The sequence below is a fragment of the Triturus cristatus genome, chromosome 4_1, assembly GCF_964204655.1.
Source record: "Triturus cristatus chromosome 4_1, aTriCri1.1, whole genome shotgun sequence".
Taxonomy (NCBI): domain Eukaryota; kingdom Metazoa; phylum Chordata; class Amphibia; order Caudata; family Salamandridae; genus Triturus; species Triturus cristatus.
In genome coordinates, this window is record NC_140585.1 from 361,467,863 (window position 1) to 361,494,307 (window position 26,445).

The 26,445-nt window shown below is 44.7% G+C and overlaps 1 protein-coding gene across 3 annotated transcripts in view; it reads left to right on the forward strand.

Moving 5' to 3' along the window:
* The first annotated feature begins 10,146 nt into the window (after nucleotides 1–10,146).
* The window catches only part of LOC146854952 (uncharacterized), a 441,198-nt gene continuing 424,899 nt past the window's right edge, over nucleotides 10,147–26,445 (forward strand). The window contains exon 1 of one of the 3 annotated variants that reach the window (XM_085652384.1): nucleotides 10,147–10,257. In XM_085652384.1, coding sequence (XP_085508510.1) covers nucleotides 10,215–10,257 — 43 coding nt within the window. In that variant the 5' untranslated portion in view covers nucleotides 10,147–10,214. Of the gene's footprint in view, nucleotides 10,262–26,445 lie in introns of all 3 variants that reach the window. The other 2 variants (XM_085652385.1, XM_085652386.1) reach the window with 2 other exon arrangements.

A 26,445-nucleotide genomic window follows, 5' to 3' on the forward strand; every position in this document is an offset into this window, starting at 1 on the left:
GTATAATTTAGAGCCACATCTAAAACAAGCATGTTTCCTTAGTGCGAACTTTGAACCACTTTTCTCTTATGGAAATAGCATCAAGGGAATTTGACTCAGCCACAGTATTCACACTTGTTATACCACGGGTAACAGCATCTGAAGCCATTATAATGCTGTATACAATTGACCTTTTCAATACCCTTAGCTAAATCATTGGCCTCTGAAAGAGTGGGATCTCTGTAACTCAGTAAAACGTTTTTTTATTTTCTTAAAGTAACAACTATAAACAAATTGATCTCTGATGTAAGTGTCAAGTGAGCTGCCAAAATTACAAGTTCATTCTTACAACTCGAGGGCTGACACATATTCTTCTACTGATTCATCTGCATTTTGTTTACTTCTAAAACAGCCTCCGAATACTTATCCCATGTGTCAAAACATCCAGGTGGAGCATCCAGCTCAGGCAAATAATTGAATATCCCAAGTGACTGAAAAGAAGGGTTGCTTTCCTCTTTTGATTAAATTTGTCAGCATCATTTACCACAAGATAGTTTTCAAATGTGTGAAACCACTGTTTCCAATTAGTGGAAGGTTAACCAGGGTTTTTTAAAAATGGTACAACTTGTACCAAATGTGAATTTTGAGGCTATTTATAATATTACGATAACAAAGTCAACAGAATACTCTTTTAAAAATGGTAAATCTTACTTAAATAGTGGTCTTAAAATCCAGTTTTGTAACTCGTACCACCAATGTGCATCGTAAATGTAATATGATCCACAAACATTGAATGTACATCCACCTCTGTAGGAAAGTAGGATCTGCTTTCATGGTCACCCCCTCTTTTTGCTGGTGTCATTATGTTTTACTGACTAGTCTGGCTGGGACACTGCTAATCAGGACCCCAGTTTCTGTGATTCTTCGCTAAATTGGACATGGTGAGTACTTAGGTACACTCCAGATTGGCTACTGGTGTACCCTTATCAGTCCCTAGTATATGGTACTAAGGTACCCAGGACATAGGTACTCCGGGGTCTTGCATGGGTTGAAGCACCCATGAGAGACCACTCAAATTATGACTACAGGCCAGCCATTGCAGCCTGTGTAAGCTAGTGCTAGCAGCACTTACAACAGATATGTTTCCTTATATCTGAGGACACTGCACTTAAAACCTATAGGTCACCCCTAAGGCAGGCCTTTCAATCCTGAAGGCAGGGTGCTCCGTACTAAGTGTGAGGGTGCACCTGCATGAGCAGGACACCCCTTCAACCTTCGGAGTCCATTCTTCTGGGTTGTAAGTGCATCAGCCATTAAGATACATAGAGTGGCCATGCTTCATTACGCGATAGCTGTCTATAAACTGGCTGCAATGAACCCTGTCATGTTTGGTATTAAACATGTTGGAATCATACCTCCACACCATAAACGGTGTGGGAGGTATGATTCTATACACTGTAAAGCTCCTCCGGTAGGCCCCCAGTGCTCCTGCTACCAGTCTTCTAGATCCAGACAGCAAACTGTGGCTGCTGCCGACAAGAGACATGATTCTGTTCTCCTGCTGCTGAGCCAAGCTCGAGCAGGGGAAGGCAGGACAATAGGATATCTGTCACAGGGAGGTGTGAACACCTCCCAGACAGGACTTAGTGTATTGGGACAGAGTGGGGTGCTTGCCAGTGACACTAGACGGCTTTGAAGGGTACATTTGGTGCCCTCCTTGCATACTCCATTTGAAACCAGTTCAGGGATCCGTGGGCTTCCACTCTGGTGCGAAACTGGACAAAGGACATGGGAACATTCTCCCAGCTGCGCAGCCCCTACTCTGGGAGGGGCCCCTGAATTGCCCCAACCCTTTCCTTAAGGTACTTATGGGCTTGCCAATGGGTGGGTCCGTCTTATATTTGTTGTGGGACAAGATCCAGATCCAAAACCACTTCAACTTCAACCTTCTGGGCACTTTGGACTTCGTTGGACTTTGCTTTGGGAACCGCGACTGCAACTGGGGAGTCTCCTGTTGTTCCTGGTCTCGTTGTCCTGAGTCTGCTGCAACATCTGTGCTCGTGCTCCAGACAAGTTCTTCACAGGGTCTGTGGACATTCAAGTCACCCGAAGGAATCTCTCTTGGAGTGAAGGAGTCACTCCTGCAGGAACCACAACCAGGCTGACTGGTCTGCTGATCATGAGCTCCCATGGACGACAAAAGGCTCAGCAACACAGGTGGTGGTTGTGCAACTCCCTCGAGACCTGCACTGTCTTCTCACCGAGTTTGAGGCCAGTATCCCTTATCAGAACCACTGGAACAGAACCCCTGTGCACCACGTCGACTTGCCGTTGCCAAGGCTTGTTGGCTCTCTCCTCCAGAGATCTTCGGTCTCCAGCAAGCTCTAACCTCAAGCATCTCCTACAGCCAATATCTTCACCTGCACCACATCCTTTGCACAGTGGGCCTTCTTCCTTTGGTGAGCTGCTCGAGGTCCTCTTGCGACTCCTGTGCTGCCGGTCTGTGGGTCAAATTGAGGGTCTTCTTTGGCTCCAGTGGGCTCCCCTACTTGCACGGGGCCTGCTCTGACTTACTTGCTCGTGGTGAGTCACTTGAACCTTGCTGGTCTCGACATTGCACCTTTATCCAAGGATTGTTGGTGCCCCTGCCGGACACTAACCCCTTAGCTCTTGGCATCCGACCTGGGACAGCTCGTGAACGGCTCCTGGTCTTCCACAGTGTTGCCTGGTCCACATACCTGCAAGTTCAAGGGCACCCTCAACTCTCTTGCATCTCCGACACTCATGGGCATCTGTGCTTCCGGGTCACTCCTGAGTGGCATAGACTGTCTCCCTTCTGCTTGCAGGTACCTCTCATCTTGAATCCACCTTTGGGTTCCACCGGAATCTTTTGCCTTCTTCCCCAGCAGCATCTTTACTGAAGTTCTCCATTGTGGTCTACGGCTTTTTCCGACGTCACTTCGCACCTATGCGCCTATTTCCTGGGGTATCCATGGGACAGGTGACTCTCCAACCTTCCATCTTCCACAGGGTTTATTTAGTGTCTGCTTGGAAGTGTCCTTTTTCTTTAAAACTGCTACCCCGACTTACCTATTGACTTACATTGAGCACACGTTGTGTTCCCAGTCTCCACACGACCTCCGTGGGGTTCCTAGATACTCACCTTGGGGGGTTCCTTGGGTCCTTGGCTCTTCTACGTACTGGGTCCATTCTCTACTTAGGTCGTGGTTCGCATTCCACTTTTTTAGTATATGGTTTGGTCTTCCCCTGGAGACCACTGTGCATTTATGCTACTTACATATTCTATTTCCAAAGTATTTGTGTGTATTGTGTTCATATCTCTGTATGGGAGATATTGCAATGTGTTAGTGAATGTTTATAATAAATGCATATTTTTATAACTACACTGTGTGGTTCTTTTTCACTTAACCTATACTATAAGATTAAGTACTGGCAAAACAAGCTGCTTTACACTCCTTCTGGACTAAACCTGAATGATACTCTCCCCAGCTACCATTTAGAGAGCTTTCTAAGGTTGTCTAAGACCACTAAAAACACCATAAGCGTTGTCTGGATTAGTGCAGGGTGCTACACTTACCTAAGTGTGCACCATATACAAAGCTAGCTTCCTACAACCTCTAAATGGGTTTTGCACTAAATTGTCTCAATCCAAGATGGCCGTTAACAGTGTGAAATCACACTCCTGGATGTGTGATGACGCTGCGTGGTACGGTAACCAGCAGATGATGCGTGCCCGACCTGAACAACAGGCTCAAGATACATGTGCATGTATAAGCATGAGAACACCGAATCTGCAGAGTGTGAGGCAACCTACATGTTCAGGGATGGCTACTTTTAATTACGGCAGCCTCTGAAATGATGCCTTCAAAGCATCTTGAACACCAGCCACCTAAATAGGAATGTGCAGCCAACAGCTCAACTCCTTAAAGTCACAGCTTTGATGAAGAAATGAAGATCTAACAGCGGTAAAAAAAAATCCACAGCAGAGACTGTTGATGGGCTCCTAAGGGATTGCACTGCCTCGTTGCAAATATGAAGAGATGGAGTACAGGATACCAAGGTAAGTTGTGCCGGAAAACATATATTGATTACGTAAAATATAGAGAGCCCACGGCTGCAGTGCCAACTCCAACATCATTTCCAAGAAATGGACTTCAGTCCCTCTGAACAGCAATGTTGTCAAGTACGAACTCCTCGGGATCAGAACGATGCTCTGATTGGATCCACCCCTCAATACCTCCAATTCCGCATACCACAAAGGCACAAAAGCTTGGGGTGACTGAGTGAGGGCAAGGGTAGTGGGGAAAGGAACTGCAAGGAAGGAGATCTGTAAAGAAAAGATTGAGACAATTAAAGTCTCCACTCTGACTGCTATTAGAAGATAACATATATATTTTTGCTATGAAAATACCTATCCTTGGAACCAACTGTCCTTATGCACCACATATAGGGCCTCATGTAGGAAGCCTAATACCGGTCGGTAACGGCCGATTTTCGGTAAATATACCGTTACCGACCGGTATTTAGGCTTTTGAGATGTAGGGGGATCATTTCATGATTCGGTATTTACCGAATCGGTAAAATTACCGAATCGGTAATTTTACCGATTCGGTAAATACCGAATCATGAAATGAGATGTAGGGGGAGTGTGTGGTGGGTGTGGGGATTCGTTATTTACCACCAACTAAAGGTTGGTGATAAATAACAAATAGGTGTAAAAAAGCATTTTTGTGCACGTTTAAGTGTGCAATGTGGCAGACATACATGCCCTTAGGGCATGTATGTGCGCCACATGTGCACACATGGCCGAATCAGGGGTGCAACAGGGTGTAAATGTGACACCCTGCCACCCTTGCATGTGCTCCCCCCATTACCGAATCGGTATTTACCGAATCGGTAATGAGGCATACCTTCCCATCAATGGGAAGGTATGCCTCATTACCGAATCGGTAAATACCGATTCGGTAATTACCGAATTTCTACGAATCGGTAATTTTTACCGCATAAATACCTACATAGCATTTACCACTTCATAAATACCGAATCGGTACGATTCGGTATTTATAAAGTGGTAAATGCCAGGCCACCTACATGAGGCCCTTAATCTCATATATCCTTCCTTGCTGATATGCACAAAAATGTTGTAATACAAACGAATAACAAGTAAACTCAAAAATACTCATTCAAATCTTTGTGGTACTAGTGGAAGGCAGGCCATATGCTATATACAAATTCATACATACCATGCACAACGGTAAATACCATGTATGTTGACAATGATGAATATTCTCATCAACGAACCAAAGAATTTGTCACCAAACATTAGATTCAGAAAATCCTTTTTTTCTGTATTGGGAATATGTAGCCAATGGACCCAAATGAGCAAAAAGCAAAAATCCTTTAGGTAAACAATAGTTACTCACAAAAGAAAATGTTCACCACAAAGTGTTCATTTATCTCCCAAGTTTAAATGTCACAAGGAAAAAAACTCCCCTTAGTCCAACCCTATTAAATCTTTATTTTACGCCACTTTCTTCTCCCTAGCATCATACGCTGACGACACTCAAATTGCGGTGTAACTAACATACTCCTAAATTAATTCAAACTCTGCCTTTAGGAACTGCATGAGCAATGTGAGCAATTGGATGGACAATAATTGTCTTAAACTGAATGCCACAATTCCTGAGGTCATCATTTTTGGCAATAACCCCTCATTTTGGACGATAGCTTGGTGGCTGCCTGAGCTGGGCCCACTCCCTGAACCCACAAACAAAGTCAAAAATCTCAGTTTTCTGTTAGATAACGAGTTGAAGCTCAAAGATCAGGTGAAAAAAAGAATTAAAAATTCCTACCCCTTCAGCTTTTGAAAACTGTGATCACTGCTTTGGTACTCTCACTTTTGTGTCTCTTGTCTCACCCCTCTGAGTTGGCTTCAATGAAATATTTATTTTACACCTTTGAAAAATACAAGCATTTCAAATGCTCTGACGGGGCAGTGGGTGGGTGGAAGCAGCCTTGACGTGGGAGTGGTGTGGGAGGCAGGTGCAAGTAAGGATGGGGAGGAGGGGAGAGGGCTTGGTAGAACATACGCTCTAATGGAGCGCAACAACAATAAAAATGTTAATTAGTAAATGAGAGTCTGCAGTGACAAAACATGTCAATTGTTTCCATTGCGTCATGTATATTTTGTATGAGCACAAAACTCACATAAGACAGCGGGTGCTACAGAATTGTGTGGATGGTTAAAGTAGGGTCGGGGGAAGGAGGGCTAAGATGGCAGCCGGGCTGAGGGTTGTGCGCAGTGACTGGGATTTTTAAGAGACGGCTGCGGGTGTCACAGAGCCCTCTTCATGCAAACTATGGCGAGGTCTTTTCTATTTCCTGAACCACAGCTGTGAAGGTTTAGAAGATCCTGCCGTTCACTGGTTTGTAATGAGAGGTTTGAAATATCCAGATGTGAAGATACGATATTTTAAGGACAGAGAGCGGGATGGGGCAACATGTGTGGATAGGTAGGGAGAAAGGGAGAGCAAGAGAGAAAGGGGAGAGAGATGAAGACACAGAGGTGAGTGGGTAAGGAGAGAGAGAAAGAGAAAGATAAGGAGGGAGACAGAGATAGGTCGACGGGTAAAGGAGTAAGACGAGAGAGAGAGAGAGAGAGAGAGAGAGAGGGAGAAATAAGACAATGAGGTGGGTAAAATGAAAGATAAATAGAGAGGGTTTTAGATATTGTGTGACAAGGATGGGTGGGTTAAATAAGATAGAGAGAGAGTGAGAGTGGGATGAAAAGACAAGGGGATGGGTAAGGTAAGAGAGACAGAAAGAGGGGAGAGAGAGAGATGAGGAAACAAGGGATAGGGAACCGTGAGAGAGAGAGAGGGTGGAGCGAGAGGGAGAGATTAGGAGACATGGGTGGACTGGTAAATTGGGAGAGAAAGAGGGAGGATGGAAGAGTGAGATTTGGAGAGAGAGAGAGACACTTAGAAAGAGAAGAGAACGTGAGAACGTGAATTAGCGACAGGGAAACAGGGTGTACTGGACAAAATAACAATAAAAATAAAAAAACGTACCTGATCGCCGCCGTCTGCTGTATCGCGCTCTTCCGTCCACAGGTTCCCAGAATGCACTGCAGCCAATCCTGATGCTGCATTAAAGCGGCATCAGGATTGGCCTGAGTGCTGGGACTTTGCGTTCCCAGGCTGACTGGGAGCCTGTGCCTGCTTTTTCCAGCCCCTGCATCCTCCAGCTATTCTACCTCATCAAAAGATCAAACATCTCTCCCTCAATCATCAAATTTGACGACCCTCCCAAGAAAGCAGCTGAATTTGCTCTATTCTTCGATGAAAAAGTAAAATTGCTTGTGGATCAAGTCATTCACCCTACCCCCTAGAAGACGGCAAATCCTTAGTCACATGGCAGAACTTTGACGTGATCACTGAGGATGCCCTCTTCAAAAGCATTCCAGAAACAAAACCCTCTAACCATTCTTTCAGCCCCATCCCTAGTGACATCGCCATTGATTTCTACACCCACACTCTTTCCAACTGGACCAGCATGGTAAACCTCTTCCTCAACCAAGGATCCCTTCCTGTCGCCCTTCAAACAGGACCAGTTACCCCACTTCTAAAAAAAACCTCTGCTGATGTGAATGACCTCAATAACTTCCGCCCTATCACCAACCTCCCTTTTCTTGCGAAAATCACAGAAAGCTGTGTAGCGAAGCAACTTTCCCATCATATCAAGGATAACAACCTTCTCGACTAATTCCAATCTGGTTTCATGCAAGGCTGCAGCACTTAAACAGCCCTGCTTTAAGTGATCAACGATGCCCTGCGTGTACTTGACTCTGGTGAGTCTTGTCTCTTGATTCTTCTTGACCTATTCGCAGCCTTCAACACTATTAATCACAACACTCTTCTGAACACTTTAAAACAAAGAATGGGTTTTGAAGGCACAGTGCTCAAATGGTTTGATTCATTCCTTTCGGGTAGATCTCAAATGATCAAAATAGGAAACTGTATTTCTATTTCAATGGCTGTAGGACAAGGCGTCCCTCAAGGCTCTATCCTCGCAACCACTTTGTTCAATCTATACATGGAACCGTGAGGAAGTCTCCCCAAAAAATCTGGGCTCCATTTTCACCTCTGTGCTGATGACACCCAAATCTAACTTAAGGTGTCTTCCGCACACGCATCTCAATCCTCAACACCACTCTTAACTCTATCCAAAATTTGAGGTCTACTCATCAACTTATTCTGAATCCTTCCAAAACTGAATTCCTTCTTCTCTCTACCTCACTGTCTCCTCCTCCTGTTCAATCTTGGATGGACAATCTGAACATACTTAACAACAAACCTATTGTTGTCGACAGCGCTAAATCACTAGGTGTCATACTAGACAAAAGGCTCAACCTACACTTCCATATCAATACCATTGCCAAGAATGCACGGTACCAACTGCACCTTCTCTGGATGTTTAGGCATTTCTTCCCTGAGCAAGACCTAAAAACATTGGTCCAATCACTAGTTCTCTCCAGATTGGACTTCTGCAACTCTCTCCTTGCTGGCCTCCCCAAAACCCACAAGAACCCGCTTAAATCCATCCTCCATTCAGCAGGATACTTTTCGTATTAGGGGCCAAAAGAAATGATCACATCACACTCATACTGTTTTCTCTTCCCTGGCTTCCCATCAAAGCAAGGTCAATTTACAAGACTGCCTGTATCACCCACAAAGACATACACACTTCCACCCCTCGCTCTGGCGAATAAACTAAAAATCTCAGGCGACTCTAGACCTTCACACAATGCTGAAAACCTACTGCTCAAGCCCCTTACTTTCAAAAGGGAAAGATTTATGGCTCAGTCCTTCTCAGGCAATGCGGCTAGAATTTAGAAATCACTCCCTCCGATCCTCTGAACCACAGCCTCTATACGGACCTTCAAAACAGATCTTAAATCTCTTCTTTTCCAAAGACACTTCCAGGATTAATTTAACCCTCTTTCCTGACCCTCAAAGCCGCTTGGCATAAATATGAGCTCAAGGTTGTAAATATGCCTTCTATACCTAAACTAATCTTGCCTCCTCTTATTTTTTCATTACTTTTATTTATTATCCTGATTCGATTTGTAACTTGTAATTGTGTAAATCTCCTTATGTAAATGTACTTGGTTCTATTGTAAAGCGCTCTGACACATTTGGGTAAAGTCCGCACTATATAAAACTGCATTAAATAAATAAATAAAAATACCAAAAATGGCGGTCAACCCTTGAAAATGGGTGGGTGGGAGGGGTGTAATGAATACACCTCGTCTGGTCTGTTAAAATGTAAAATCTGAATTCCTTTTTTTTCTGATCAAGCTGTGCTTCATTCATTTGTTACCGCTGTCCTGTTTTCAGCCTGGCTCTATCCTTGACACCGCATCTGCATCAACATTGGTAAAGAATCTAGATTGAGACATTGTAGGCTGGGTAAACATGCAAAGTCAGCACAAAAGAACAGCTGATGTCTGCACTGGGTTTCGTGTGTTTGTTAAACAATGGTAAAGCCTTAGCTAAAGTTTGCTCAGATAGCCTATCTTGTTGTGCAGCTTCAGGACGGGACAGGTACACAAGGCACCAAGGTTGTTGATTCTTACCGATTGTCTTATTTGTGTGTTCTTCCCAGAGCTCTATTTACCTCTGGGCGTTCCTTGTCTATGATTTTTACTATAAAAACCCATGTAACAATTGTTCAGTGTGTTCTCTCCTTGGGTATCTTGATGGTACCTGTCTAATGGAGACCCATTCATGAATGCTTAATAAATAACCCATGGTTTGACTTTGCTCCAGTGTGGGTTGCTCCTTACTTGTTAAGAACCCATGGCGAAGTGGTGATCCCTGCACCAGCAGGTTATCAATTAATCTGCTCCACAGGCCCGCTTTCCTCTTTAGCAGTGTTAGTAGGTCAGGCTCCGCCCCTCCCATTAACATGCGCTCAGACTCCGCCTTCTCGTTATCAAAGGTAAAGGGCTCATCAAAGTCCGTTACGTCTAGGGTATTGTTGATAGGTGTATGTTTATCAAGATCCCCTAGGCATTCGGTGACGTCACTGAGCTCAGGCTCCGCCCCGCGTATCAGTGTCTGCTGAGGTGCCGCCCCTCCTTTGACCACCAAGGGCTCTTGATTTCAACCTGCGCTTATGACTGCAGGTGCCCTCGCGACTGGGACACGCAAATGATCGAGGGCACCCTGAATGAATCCTGTAACAGTGGCGCCTGTAGGTATTCCAGTTCAAGCGCTTCTTCGTCGTGTTTCCCTGGCTTCTCTACTGACCTGCAGTCAGTTACGCTTTGATTGATTCATGTGTATGTTCCGTTTTACGTAACGGGTCAGTCCGCTTGTTTTGAAGCAGGTATTTTTGGTGCACCGTGTTTGAAGGGTCGAGACGCTGGATGGGTGGAGGTATTCCTTTGTCAAAGTTAAAGGTTTAACTACACAGTGCGTCGTGTACTTTGTGCGCGTGGGTTAAGGATTTGAGGGGCCACAGAAGTCTTTAAAATGCAAATTCCCCGTTAATTGTGTCCACGTTCTGCTCCATTTATTTTAAATGGCAGTCTTGTATTTACTTCCCCGTGGTGTAACTTGAATAACCTGGTTTCTGGTGACCGCATTTGTAATTGAGCGGTTAACGGTGAAGGTGCTTAGAAAAGGCAGACAATGTAGCATAATGAAACACTTTCGACTTCCGATTTAGCTATTTTGTTATTTTTACACGCATTAATGCGGTATGATGCGGTTTCACCTCAGTAGCATCAGTTTAACACCAGAATCCAACAATCGGCAACTGAAAGATGACCGAGGGTCTGCCCTTGGCGTGCAGCATGGGTGGCGCTTTTTCGATTAACTTTAAAATGGTTTTAAGTAGAAATACTTTTTCTTTTCTTGACATCCACAAATTGAAGGGGGGATATGTGTCTAGTGCTCTACATGTAGCAGTGGTTCTTAAAATGCCGTGGCTGCAGAGTCGCATAACTTAAGTGGCCCTGCCGGTTGATATTTCACTACTGGATTCACTTTTAGATTTAACAATCAGAACATTTTCCGCTACCGACCAACGGTAAATTGGTCAGCAATTCTGGCTTATCTACTGAATTGAATTACGTGCCCTCTTTGCAATGGCTGTATTTGTTACATTACTACGATGTTCTTGAATCCGCTCTCTTAAACTGCCTTAATTGGATCGATGTGCGCTCCAGATTGTCACATCTCACATAAAACGGTCTAAAAACTTTCTTAAGGCAAAACACGTTCTTTGTTAATCCTGCTTTGATGATATTTGCAAACTGGATACATTTGTTTAAAGCACTTTGTACGATGAAATGAACAAGCACTTCAGAGCGCTATAACGGTATGCTGCTGACCATTTCTTGGTAAAATGGATGGGAAGGTGGTTAACCCTTGTGGAGAAATGTCATAAACGCGAAAGTAGTATAACTTTCTCAAGTCAAATGGGGAGAAGCTCTGTTACTTTAATTTGTTTTAGCTGGAATAATGTAGGGGTCAGACTCCAGCCACCTACAAAATAGCTTTACCTTAACATGAAATGCTCTTTACAAGCACCACCTGCCATGTTACTCGTGTCTTGCGGTCTCTCTGCTGGGCTGGAGGTGCAATGTAGTTCACCAGTATTTCCACTCCGTTCAAAACTCAGCAACACTTCTGGCACTTTTTACAACTTCAGAAGATATATATTTATATTTTCTTTTCCCAATAACTTTGGCGCCGGTTGACGATCCTTCGTGAAATTTTCAAAACTAGTGTGGCGCTCCTGTCTTGAAAGTTTCAGTGTGAATCATCAAGCGGGGGCCGAGAAAAAGGGGGGGTCCCAAAATGCGTTTTCCAATGTTGTTTTCCATGGGAAACTTTAGACAAAGCTACAGCTCGAACTGCTGAACGAAATTACTTCAAATTTGGAAAAAAGGTAGCCGTTGGTTCAGAAAGAGCCCTTTTTGTTGAATCGTGTAAATCCGTTCAGTAGTTCCTGAGAAATTAGAAAATGAAAGTTTTGATATCTGTGGCCACGGTGGGTTTGTGAACCCTTCCGGGCACAAGCTTCACTCTGATTGACTGCCAACACTCCAAACCAGGAAGTGTTGGCAGCCATCTTGTGACTCGGTAGAACCGAGTCACAAGAAAACCAGTACAATAAAGGTTAAAAAACAAGAAAAGGGGGCAGGGTAGAGACACTCTGACCTCCTAGGCCTGCTCAGGGGGTCCCACAAGGACCCACGGGCCCAAAATAGCATTTTTTTTTTTTTGAAAACCTCAGAATTTGCTCTGGGTGCGCGAATCCTGCAGAGGGGAAAAAAAATGGAAGCGCGGGCTTCGTTGTATTTGAGCCCCCGGGTGGGCCAGGTCCTGGGGGCATGAGTCAATATGTTGTGGGGGCCCACAGGGCCCCCACTGCCCCAGGGACCGCCACCACCCCGGGGCTTCATTTATGAGTTGCAGGGGAGGGCACGCAGCCCCGGGGACCACCACCTCCCCCAGGTCTCTTAATTTAATTAAAAAAAATGTGTGTGGGGAGGTACTCAATTCCCCCCCCCCCACACATGCCCCAGGTACCACCACCACCCCGGGTCTTTTCAGTTGCAGGGGGTGCGCAACCCCCCCCCCCCCCCCGCAGTCCTGGGGACCTCCACCTCCCTGGGGCTCAGTTTTAAGAAAAGAAACAAATGTGTGGGGAGGGCACGAGCCCCAGCCCCCACACGCCCCGGGGACCACCACCTCCCCTGGGGCACTGTAGATTTAAATTCGGGGGTCCGTTACGGACTCCCAAGCCCTGGGGAACACCACCTCCCGGGGCTTCAGACACATTGGGAGGGCTGACGCGCGGCCCCCCTCCTAGAGCCCTTGATGGCCCAGGGGACCACCACCACCCCCCAGGGCCAGCTCCTGCAGTGTCCCGGGGTGCCCACCGTGCGGCTCCTGCCCTGTCATAGCAAACTCTGCTTTGCTTCATTTAAGCGAGAGCAGGGAAACCTGCTCTCGCTTCAATGATTGCTTTTCCACAAGGGGAGCTGCATGTCAGCAGCTCCCCTTGTGGAAAAGCATTGCCGGCTCCTGCAGGAGGCAGGGAGCCGGTGGGACTGCGGGGGCTTTGGGGCACCCCCCACGGTCCCCAATGCAAAGGGCGGGCGGGGGGATGGGGTCCCCGGGGCCAGACATGGCCCGTGAGGGGGGCTACACGGCTCCCCTCCCCCTTACATTATTATAAAAACAACAAAAAACGTAGAGGCCCGGCCCTAGGGAATGGGGTCCCTGGGGTCAGAAGTAGCCCGGGATAGGGGACATGCGGCCCCCCTCCAAATAATTTAATTATAAAAAAATACAAAAGTCTGGCCATGCTCCGGGGGATGGGGTCCCCGGGGCCGAAATTGGCCGCGGGATGTGGGGCCACGCAGCCCCATTACTGTTCATTAATAAAAAATAGGGGTCAGTCCCTCGGGGATGGGGTCCCCAGGAGCCAAAAAATGGGAAAAGGGGGTCCCCACAGCCCCACTCCTGGAAAAAAAGCAAGCATCACGCCGGAGGCCCCGCCCCCTCCCCTCAGCACTCTGCAAATGCGCCCCCTATTGCATTGTAAGTTGGGGAATTAATTTCCCTTGAATACTGAGGGTCCCTGGGAGCCAACTAGCCCACCAGAAACCTCCAGTATGCGCCAGGGAGTTGCGTTGCAGAGGTGGTCCAAGGCCACGGGGGGCGTAGGAGACACTAAATTTCTGGGGGGACAGGGATAACCTTGTGGACTTTTCAGTGACCCCATACAAATCGCCCATTGTGAGAGAGCGTACGCCCGTTAAACGTATACAATCGCAAAGTTATGAAGAGAAATATTGAGAAACGCAGACATGTAGTCACAGTTCGATGGGAGGTGCGAGGAGCTAATGCTTTGTCACAAATAAAGCAAAAAAATACCGGCAGTAAACAAAAACATCACACATTCACACCGGAGACAGTGAGGTACTCTTGAACATGAACTTATATTAGCCTTTTACCAGATCGAGTCAAATAGAAGTGTCCAACGATAGTATTAATACTGCCTAATCATCATTGCTAGTTTTTTTTTAACATGGAATGATAAAGGCTCCTTTGCCCAAACCATGATGTGCAGATCTGCATAAAATTAGTATCGATTTGTGATTGGGTAATAAGTAGAAATTTGTGATAAGGTGACTCGCTCTCTCTGCTGAGATGGTAGGTTATCTAAATAATGTTTAAAAGAAGCTGTAAACACAATACTTTTGAATTATTTTTAAGAGGTTACCGTTCTGTGAGTAATCTCATGCCAACAGATATCTGGAGACTCTTGTGTAGCTTTCAAAAATCTCTTGTCCGAGTCCCAGCAATCCTCAGGGAACTAGAGTGCGCTTTTCCCGTGACCAGCACTGCTTTTTAAGTAATTATATTTATTTGTTTGATTTGCATCACACTAAACATAGCTCCAGGGGCACTTTGCAGCGCTAGGGAGCAACCAACGGGCTCCGTAGTCAATCACAGTGTGATAGATACAATATTAGCAGCATAATTTCTGTGTTTACAGCCATAAACTGTGTAAAAGATGCGTGCACTGTTGCCTCGTTGGAACGAGTGCTCACGGCGGCTTCTTTCAAAGCAGAAAGGACTGCACTGCCACTGACCTGATACCTGAACCTTAAACTTGCCTCCTTTTTGGGACATCATCGTTCCTAGTCATTCGTCCTTCTTTTTTCGTGATTTTGCTTCTCCTCTCCACTAATGGGGCTCCTATCAGGAGTGACGCAATTTCACCTGGAGCGATAACCCATAGGTCGAATTACGCCTCCCCAATTGCAGGTGTCTCCAGGCTCGCAATGAACTGGCCCGACCAGATCACTAGGGCCCCGGAGTCACTAGATGACACTTTGCTTCTGCAGCCAGGCTGTGGGCATCGGCTTAGCCTAGTCCCACCCGACACCTGCAGCAGTGCAGGGGAGCAGCCAATGGTCCTGGGGCAGGCAGCTCTGACCTCCTGTTCCCCTGTCCTACCAACACCCCACCGCCCACCTGTCAGGCATAGCTTAGTCCCACTGACACCTGCAGTAGCACAGGGGTAGCAGGCAATGCCCTGTTTGGGACAGACAGATAGCAGGCAGTCCTGACTTCCTGCACCCCTGTCCTACCAACACCCCACCGTCCACCTGTCCTCCAGCAAATGCTTCCCACCTGCTGAGACCAGGCAGAAATGTCTGGCGTTTCCTCCCAGCAATGGAGAAAAATGCACTGAAAAGGACTCTGTATGTTGTAATTGGATTCGTGCAGCTATGACGCATTGTAGGCAGAAAAGAGGGGGCGGATTCACAAAGAGCCGCCGCCATGGCGGAGGCTTTTCATGGCGGAGATTCCGCCTCGAGCTCTGAGGTTTTTTTTGTGTGAAGCGGGCCCTCAGAATAGCTAGAATTAGAATGTCAGCCAACTCCTTGTGAAGCCCTGTGACCCCATGGTCCTTGCAAGCACCAGGGATCTGGGCAGGCGCTGCGGCGTCAGAACACCTGAGTAGTTTGGACATTTTATTAAAGGGAAGGAGATGCGTGCGGTCCAGCGACTGCGCTGATGTGAAATCTTGTGTCGGTGCTCTAATCCCAGCGCTAAAAAATATGTGACTGGGTAAATGTTGGAAGTTTAAGAGTTTAGTTCTAATCTAATCCCAGCCTGAGTACCTGACAGAAAAGAGGGGTTCTGGGCAAATCCTACAAGGACTCCACTCCCAGTTTTAAAGGGACGGTCACGGCTACGGAGGCCCGTGCAGCTTTAGTGGTAACACGAATAGGCCCTCTGTGTTACCTCGTCACACATAGCTGAACTGTTCTTCGCAGTCGGTTCTCCCTGTTAGTCACTCAGCTCTAAGTCACACCATGTGTCTTAGACAAACATACTTTCAAATTATCTCTGGAGCAAATTCAGCCAGCTCTATTAATGACCCTATAGGGGTCAAATCGTCCCTTCCTCTGCACATTCTTGCACTCTGTCCTATTCTTCCTCTTTTAACCTCTGTTCGTTTTCTCCTTCCACTTAGTTCCGCTCTTTCTTTTCTCTGTTCATCCCTTCCCTCGTTTCAAACTTCCTGGCTCAGTCCTTTTCTATTCCGGTTTCTCTGCTTCTCTTTCCACAACCCCATCCCCTGAATATATTTCTTCCAGCTTCTTTATCATTGTTTCTAGTCTGTCATCATCACATTGTTCCGTTTTTCTTTTCCCCTCTCTCAGCCCCTCTGATCCTGCCTCCCTCTAAGACGTTGCCACTCGTTCCTGGCTCGGTGGGTGCTCCTGGTCTCTGCCTGCCTTCTGTGCCACAGTCTTTGCATCTCTCTGCCTGTGCCCGCTTTTCCATGAGCCCTGGTATCTATCTAGGTGTGACCGGTCAGTCTCTCTAACCCTAACCCATGACCCTGTCTCAGACCCTCGCTGTCGGTAACCTGGTCCCTGCACCGCTCTGCCTGTGCCCTCTGCTTTGTCTGTCTCTCTGCCTGTACAAAAGCAGTATCTACCTGTGAGCTGGTCTCACTCTACTGTCCTGTACCCTGGTCCTAACTTTCTGAGTCCACCCCGCCCCTCCCATCTCATGTAGTCTGTCTTTTCCTGCCTGTGCCCTGGTCTCTTCCTCCTTCCTTCTGTGAGGTAGTACCGGGCTGTACCTCTTAACCTTAGCACATCCTCCCTGTCTGCGGCCTGGTGGTCTCTGCCTCCTTTGCCCCTGTCCTCTAGTCCCTGATATTCCTCCACTCTACCTCCACTCTGGCCTGTCCTCTGTCTCCGGCTGCGCCCTCCCAGCCGTGCACCCAGGACACTACCTCCCTGCCCGCTTACCAAGGCTAGGTAGGCTAGGCGCCCGGCCTACGCTGCCAAGTGAGTAACTCAAGGATGTGGTAAAGGAAACGCGTTGGCAGACTCTGGGTTCGAGTCCATCACGAAGCGACCGGTGCTCCCCCTCGCTTCTTCCTCAGTCTGCCCCAGGACCCGAGCACTGCAGGCCCACAGCGACAGCCCTACGCGCAGCTCAGGAAGAGTCCTTATGCATGTTTGCAATACTTGGCTTTTAATTTACATTCATTCCCTCATAGTCGCTCAGTCATTCTCCTTTCACTCCTAAGCAATTTAAATAAGCCACACCCACTCATCGGCCCTTTCCTTTACAAGTTAACCGGACCTCTCACCTCACTTCAATGGATGGGCAGGTACTCCGTTATCGCGCATGAGGGACCTCACACATCGTGGGAGCGTGCTGCTGGTGCTCTGCCCTTCCATCTTCAAGCTGGCAGCAGACACGGGGCGAGGTCCTCTCGGTCAGTCAGCAAATCAATCCGTGCTCTGCAGGCAGCTGAGGTGAGAAAGAATTCCCAGAGCCTCAGGGGTGCTAAGCAACACAACAGTTCAAAGGGCAGAGGCGGGTGGCTGTGACTATCGGATTGGCCACAGGTGGAGAGGCAGGTCACAGCCAGGTCAAGTGCAGGGCCATTAGGTCGCTCAGCTGGTGCGTTATTAGCACGCTAATGGCCTCCCAATGTCAGAAGGGAGAGGGGAAATATTTTTGTCCCCTTGTCTGCCCCACCCTTGTCCCCTGTGTCCCCCCCACTCTAAAATCTGTGGGTATATATCCCCCGTACCCTCCACAGTTCCTATGCCGATGCAAGGCCACACACCCTTTTTACACCACTCTGCAACGCAGCTCTGTGGCACTTACTGGAGGTACATGGTGGGGTAGTTGGCCCTCAGGGACCCTCAGAACTCAAGGGGACTTAATCCCCCAATTTATAACACGCCAGGGGGTGCATTTTTGCACAGTGGTGCACAATGGTGCAGGGAGGGGCGGGCCTAATATTACAAGTGTGCAAACACACCCCCTGGCGCGTTTTAAATTGGGTAATTAAGTCCCCTGAATCATGAGGGTCCTTGGGAGCCAACTAGCCCACCAGGTACCTCCAGTAAGCGCCACAGAGCTGTGTTGCAGAGAGGTGGTCCGAGGCCACGCCCCTTTTTTGCACCGCAGATATATATATATATTTTTATTTCCATTTCCTTTAGCGTTCGTATTTGTTCGGAGGTACTATCTGGCATTTGACTCGCGTGATCACATCATAGTATGAGGTGTACTCTAATTAACCTTTGACCAATTGATTTAATACAGGGAGCTGTCCTGCAGGTCACCTTATTTGCTTTAACTAACTAGTCTCGTGACCATATTTTGAAGGCTTATTACACTGAGGTCAGTGGGGAGGTTAAGAAAGGAGATGTGATTGGCTGGCAGGTGAAGAACTGAAATCTTCATTCTCAGGGTAATATAACAAAGAACATGGCAAAGAAGCTGAAATATGAAAAGACATCTTTATTAAAACTCAAATGAGTGAGACTACGTCACACAGAAGCCTTAGCAACTGAATGAGGCAGTCCCCAGAATGGTCTTAGCTCAGACCTTTTATACCATTTATTATGCCCTAGGCATGCAAGGGAGTTGTACCAGTCACATTCCTAAACAAATGAAAAAGCTAGAGAGGCAACAGGTGAGTAGCCTTTGGGGTTTTAGCAGGATATGGGCAAAAACATTATAATTACAGGGTTTCATAAAGGTTACAGTTGACAAAGGTAAAAAGACCGGACAAAACCAACATTCTTCTTTAGACAAGCTGGACAAACCCATAATAAAAATGGTCACCTCCCCATCGTAAATAGACCATAAAAACAAGAACAGAAACAGATAGGAATAGGATAAGGCATGTTTGTGTGTAATAAATATTTACAATGTCCTGTGCTCTGATCCTTAATCTTGATCAGCTAAAGGGCAGGAACTGGCTTGGCAAGGTCGGCCTCAGGCAATAGAGTCAGCTTTCGCCAGGTCATGCAGGAGTCAGCACAAACCCAAGCTAAGGTTAATGTGTCCTAAATACTTGTTCAGCCACAGTCAGGGCCTATGTAAAGGGCAACCACAAAATGGCTGCCATATACAAAATGGAACCCAAGGGTTCAGAACAAAACCTTCAAATACACAGTGAATCCATTGGTGTAACATGACGCAAACACTCGTATGTGCTGAACTTCACTGTTTACGGTTTGCTGTTACCAAAATCATAACAGAATCATGACATTTAAAACACAGGTTCAGAATTCACGGAACCACAGACCCTCCTTTTGCCCTTACATAGGCAATCACTCAGTCTATATTTGTAACTGTGCCCAAAGTCCGTTATAAGCCTCTTTGGAAGGCTTCTATTGTCCATCAAATCTGCTTCCGTTGTCTTCTTCCGCGCTGGGCCTCTCCATTCAGGCCTCTTCGTGAGAAAAGTACTGCTTAGTTGGAGTGCCCTCCTGGCAAACACCCACAGCTCACTCGAAAGTCTCAATGTCTTAAGGCAATGCACCAGTGTCTCTCCTCTGTGGCAGACACTACAAACAATGTGCTCTTCATTGATCAAGGGCACAAATCATCTCGTGCAGACCCAAGCACTATTAATTGGGAAATAGCTCAAGCTCAGCAGCACTTTCAGACTCCAACACTCATTATTCAGTGTCAGAGGACGCTCAAGCTGCTCTTTCATTGGCACCACAATATAGTGCCTTTTTCCAAACTTGGATCCTCAGGTGCACTGCCTTTCCGCTGGAGCAAAGGAAAAGAGGTGTGTGGCCAAAACTCAGGCCAAGGGGCTCAAGGGATTGCACACTGTCAGAGGATACCAGCACATGACAGGTAGAGAAATGAAACCTCAAACCAGCTCTGCCATCAACAACAGGAATCCTTCTCTTTTAGCTCTTTTACACTGAAACCTTTTGGTTTTGTGATGTCCAACGCCGTCTGATGGAGCAAGTACGATACCATGCGCTGGCGATCGCTGTCCAGCTTTGCTACTTTCTGGGTGCTGAGACTGTAGGGCCAAGACGTCCGTCTTTCATCTGTAGCTGTCACTGATGGGAATTAGACTTAAATCAATGTTCTGCAGGTTATTATGACTTGATACCCGCAGAATCTAGTGACGTAGGAAATGTGACACAGTTGTTAGTTTCCTTCAATTTAGTACAAAAACAGTTCATGGTTTTTAACAAGGGGACTGCAAGCAGGTGGTCTGCAATCTTCAAAGGAGTAGCCATACACCATGGGCATAGAATACAAAGACAAAGGCAGAAGGGCAAAACAGGGTCTCTAGTATCTTCAATTGGGTTCTCTCCATTATACTCTGCCATCTATAGCTACATGATAATTCTATCTGAATGGATTTCCTCACACAGTGGCATTGTCTAATGGGGTAAACACATATTTTCCTCAATGATTAAGTCTAGGTGTTCCTCCTTATCTTAGAACATCTCAATAGAGAAATCGCATGATACAGATTATCAGGGACATGTAGAAACCTTCCTTTAAAAACTGTGCATCAGGTGCACTATGCAATACACAGGCTAATAGTCAAATGTGCAAACAAAAGACAAGAACTAGAGGGTCCTGATATTTGCAAGATTAGAACACATCTGATCCCACCAAAAATTAAAGCAGCAGGAACAGAAGGGAACTGAAGTTCAAATTAAAATAGACATTGATAATTCGTCATGTTCAAAAAGGTAAACATAAGATATCTCCTATTGAGATGGAAAACTTGTCTTACTATAATATTGAGTCAGTTAACCAGTCTATCACCACCCTGACAGTCAGGCTGGAAAACATTGGAGTAGGCCTAAGGAAAATTCTTGCAAACCAATCTGGTCATACAAAAGGGAATTATACATAACATGGGGGTCCCTGGTACATCACTGCAGTCTGGAAGTGTGAACCTAAACAATATACCTACAATAATAAATGGGCTGACTGGTGAAAGGAATACGGAAAAGGGAATTGGAACTAGGACACAACTAAAATCCCCAATAACTAAGCATGATGCGACATCGGTCAGGGGAGAAGCAACAAAACGGAAAAAAAAATCTATAGGAAGAACAAGAATTTACTTGGGTGATAGTCAGGCATGTGACACAACACCCAGAGTACGGGTGATACACAAAAGACCAAAGTTACACAAATTTTAACTCTACCGCTGGTGACTACACCATATACGGTAATCCTAGGTAGTGTTCCAGTTCCTTCTTCAGGGAAAAATGAAAACCTGGTTTTCTTTTAAGGAACAAAAGCCATATGCTACTTAGGAAGCAAAACATCATTAACTAATGTAATATAGAAATTAGGCCACCTTGAGTCACAGATCTATAATTTCATCCTTGGGTCCAATCAAGGATACATAAATGTAGGGCTGCCTGTTCCTTTAAGGGAAAGGGGGCAGTAAGTGACTAACAGCAGGTGACACACTTTGATCCTGTAGATCGATTTTTGTTTTTGTTTTTTTTTTTAAATACTATGCATAGCCAAATTGACATACACTGGTAAAGTGTTGTTCTGTTGTGCACAGTATGAAAATATCATATCTGTGAAATTTAGCAAATCAACCCAACTGTTGTGCCGCGATACACATCGTCATGTATATCCCTTCACAACACAGGTAAACTTGTAATAGTATCAAAAGCAGCAACAAAAAAAGAAAAACATGCATAAAAATAATAAAAAACGCACAAGTCAAGCCATCAGATATACTTGCTGTATATCGAGCACAAAAAGCATAGACAAAACAATAGCATATGTGAATAAGCGGTGACACACAACACCATGTCATGTACTTTATGCACTGAAAACCTGCAGCCCAAAATCCAATATTTGGGGCTGTTTAATTTGTCAGGTTTAAAATCCTTACCCTCCTTTTGACAGTAGATCACCAGGCAATGGAAATCTGCTGTCAAATATAACTTTACTGTCTCTCTTCTAACATACAGGACCAGCAAGAACAATTCATGATAGGACCAAATACACAAAAATAAATTTCCATTACTTAACTGTAACCCTCTTGCCAGTCACCTTGCAACATCAAGCCACCTTAGTTTTACCTTTCTAAAAGTAAAAATTGTTACACTGACACTCCATATTAATTTGGCACCTACAATTTCCACTGTGAAAAATAATTCTTAATTGGCAAATCGTTCTCACTTAGGCATGTAGCCTTCAAAATTTTAGAAAAGGGCTGCATCTTATTTTCTGTCTAAGACTTAATGCAACACTTTGTTTTCTGGAAAATAAAAGCAACTAGCAGGCATTATTTTTTTTTTTTAGAGCGGAGACACAAATGTATCAGTTCTGCAGAGCATTTAACATGATGTTGGGACTTTCAAAGAAACCCTTTTTTTATATTTTCCCTTTGGAATTAAGTTCTTTAATTGTATTGATGTTCTTATGGAGAAACCAGAAACCCCACCTTTAGAGGCCCGTTTAGCAAGGTCATTCTGCATTCCACAGAGACAAGGCCCTAATTTAAAAGGTCACAAATGTCAACATGACAGCCTTCTCCATTGTTTACAGGGAAACAAAAGATAGCATCTCAGCGCGGCTTGAGCCAGCCTCTGCAGCTCCCAGCTTCTGCCACTCTAAATCTGTCAAAGACAGTAGGCCTTCCTAATTCCTCCTAACCTGCAATAATTCACTCTATTTTGAAAAATAATGTCTCCCTTTTAGGCGCTAAAAATTATCTCTACTCCCAGTTTATTAAACTACATTTACTGTGAATAATTCACAAAACCTAATAACACACATACCAGTTTTTAGAATAAATGCTTGTTGCAATGGTACTTATTTCATCAACCTTAAATGGATCTCACTGGGCCATTAAAAAAACAAAAAACAAACCCCAAATGGGAACAATCCTGCAAATTTGTATTATACCTAAATGAATGCATTTACTAAAGCCTGAGACACTTTAAAAGTTACTCTGAATGAAAGAAAATGCAGTTTAAACAGTGCTTTTGCCCACAATCGACTTTGATATTTTAGGCATTAAAAAATTAATATCCTACAATTTTCTTGCATAATATGCATTACCAGAATGTCTATTACACAACCCTTGAGTCAGCCATTGAAAATATTAACTTATACTTTATAGAAAGGAGGTTGTTTGCTCCTGCGCCAAGGGAAAATTGCACATACAAATGTCATTTTAGCGGTGCAACATAACTTAAATTAAATTTTAATGCTAGGAGGTCATAGTATAGGTATTAAGCTTTATAAATATTAAAAAACGATTTTTGAAAGGCACTTATTTTTTAAAGTAATTTTTCCATAATTAATAATTTTCTTTTTTTTAAAACCAATTCTTTTTTTGTGATAATTCCACATATAAAAGCAAGCTGCATCCCTTGCCTATCATTTTTGGACACATTAACTCACAAGCCTAAGCGCATAAGCCTAACTTGAAACGCGTCACATTTTTGCGCTACTTTCATTTAAAAGGACGGTTATGCAAAATTCCACCCGTGTTTAACTGGGAAAGTGCTGGCTGAATGAACATTCCTATCAAATATACTGCAGCTGAAAAGTTTGCCTGTGAACATCCAATACAATGCATCTAAGGAAAATGCTGTAAATTTATTTATTTTTTGCAAAAATAGATAATTTCGTTTTTGGGGCCTTATGTATATCTATTGAATGTGTTTTCTAATTTTATCCTTGAAGCATTTAACGGCAGTTTTGTATATGTGCACAATTGCTCATTCTATAAATTAAAGCGCAACATATAGCTATTTTAGCACATCACATGGTTCATTTCTGGATTTTTTCTAAGTTTCTACTTAATATTAATTAACCAACATTTTACTTAACAGACTGAAAACATCAAGAAGACCCACAAACACACATTGAGCTCATTTCAGACATACACAGAAAGGGGTCAAACACTCAGGACACACAATACAGCGCGCTTTAGCCATTTTTCATAAATAGTGCCGTCGCAATTTACTCACAGAACTGTTTGCAGATAATAATTGTAAGTCATATTTACAAGAGAAAAGAAAACTTTTCTCAATAGTCTTCCAAAAAACTGCAAAAACAGCCTCACAGACCTTTATTTCCAAGAATAGCGGACCCATACTTTATTAAACGTGATGGGGCCCACGCCGTGTTTAGAATAGAGCTCATAAGTTGGAGTTCCAATCGGAGGTATCAGACATGAATCCTCCAATCGGGAATCCATGTTGCAACCAAAACAAAACCAAGTACCAAATTTGCTACGATTAGGCATCTTCGCTCACTAATCGAGCTTCAAACTTCAAGGGGCTATCTCTATCGATACACTCGCAAATGTACGAGACCCTCGGTTTTTGAAAATTGCAATCTTCAAATAAAACTAAAGACCAATACTAAGAACCAAGAACCAAAAACTAAGAACCAAAGGACCAAAGAACTAAGGACTGGGAGCGACCCACTTATACTTCAACTGAAGCAGATGGAGAAAAAGTCTCTTCATTACCTGCCTACACAAATTGCAATTCGCGTATACAAACCTATACAAACCTATCAAAGCTATACCAAACAAATAGTTGTCCAAATTCTAACTGCCAAGTTCTAAATGACCTAACAGTCCTTTTTTTAAAATACTTACACCAAAAAAAAAAGGTTCTCAGTCAGGAGTGACATGTGGAGAGTCGAAGTCAGAAAGATCAGAGATATACTGGGCTGCAGAGACAAAGAATCCCCCAGAACCTCTGTGCACAGAGTACCTGCTTAGTGGATTTCTGTCCTGTTCTCCCCAGTAGATTTCTGTCTCCTGACAAGATCGCTCCTCCAGATAGCCACTTCTGATGATGCCTCAGTTGTTGGGCACTATCTGAAGAACTGAAATCTTCATTCTCAGGGTAATATAACAAAGAACTTGGCAAAGAAGCTGAAATATGAAAAGACATCTTTATTAAAACTCAAATGAGTGAGACTACGTCACACAGAAGCCTTAGCAACTGAATGAGGCAGTCCCCAGAATGGTCTTAGCTCAGACCTTTTATACCATTTATTATGCCCTAGGCATGCAAGGGAGTTGTTCCAGTCACATTCCTAAACAAATGAAAAAGCTAGAGAGGCAACAGGTGAGTAGCCTTTGGGGTTTTAGCAGGATATGGGCAAAACATTATAATTACAGGGTTTCATAAAGGTTACAGTTGACAAAGGTAAAAAGACCGGACAAAACCAACATTCTTCTTTAGACAAGCTGGACAAACCCATAATAAAAATGGTCACCTCCCCATCGTAAATAGACCATAAAAACAAGAACAGAAACAGATAGGAATAGGATAAGGCATGTTTGTGTGTAATAAATATTTACAATGTCCTGTGCTCTGATCCTTAATCTTGATCAGCTAAAGGGCAGGAACTGGCTTGGCAAGGTCGGCCTCAGGCAATAGAGTCAGCTTTCGCCAGGTCATGCAGGAGTCAGCACAAACCCAAGCTAAGGTTAATGTGTCCTAAATACTTGTTCAGCCAGAGTCAGGGCCTATGTAAAGGGCAACCACTAAATGGCTGCCATATACAAAATGGAACCCAAGGGTTCAGAACAAAACCTTCAAATACACAGTGAATCCATTGGTGTAACATGACGCAAACACTCATATTTGCTGAACTTCACTGTTTACGGTTACCAAAATCATAACAGAATCATGACATTTAAAACACAGGTTCAGAATTCACGGAACCACACAGGGTAAAAGACCAAATTAACTATGGTTGGAAGTAAAATAACTGTTGGTTTCCTGGGCACTTGCCAATGGTGATGTTCCCTGTTTGGAAAGGACGTAGGTTGGCTTCCAGTAGAGCGATTCTATTACACTCAATGGAGCTGAATTCAATATCGTAAGAGACAGTGCACCCTAAGAAATGCACACCAGTGCATGCTGAAAAGGCCGCTTTAATGAGTCGGGTGCACATCATGATAGTGTCAGAATTTCCTGGTCACCGCCTCATAGACTATCATAGTGCCTCACTAACATGTGGCATATGATATGTTGTACTTGAAATAAGGGGGTAGGGTGTCTGTCAGGTTTGTGACGGAGTAACCCATCCACCATACTCTAAATCAGGCCCTTACGTTTTGACCAGCACATTACAACTTTTATATGCTTAAATACTGATTGAAAATACTGTCTTTTTAACAGCCTCAGTCCCTGCAGGTAACAGCGGTGGGGCCGGGTAAGAGGGGATTTCGAAGGATGATGCAGAGGGAAAATTAAATGAATAAATAATTTTCCCTCTGCATCGTCCCTCGAAATCCCCCCCCTGACCCCGGCCTACCGCTGTTACCTGCACAGACTGCGGCTGCTTTTTAAAACATTATCGTATCTGTCAAAAAGGTACTCGGGCACAATGTTTTTGTATTTGTTAAAATTGGTTTTAAATAAAGGTTCTGTACATGCTGCATACTCCTAGGCCATTGCCAGCGTTTAAATTTCTACATATCTGATCTACGAGATCTAGAACTGTATGAATAAAATCTTTATTGAATAAATAGTTGTATGTGAAGTCACGGGCCACATTTTTTTTTGACGATAGTATGTTC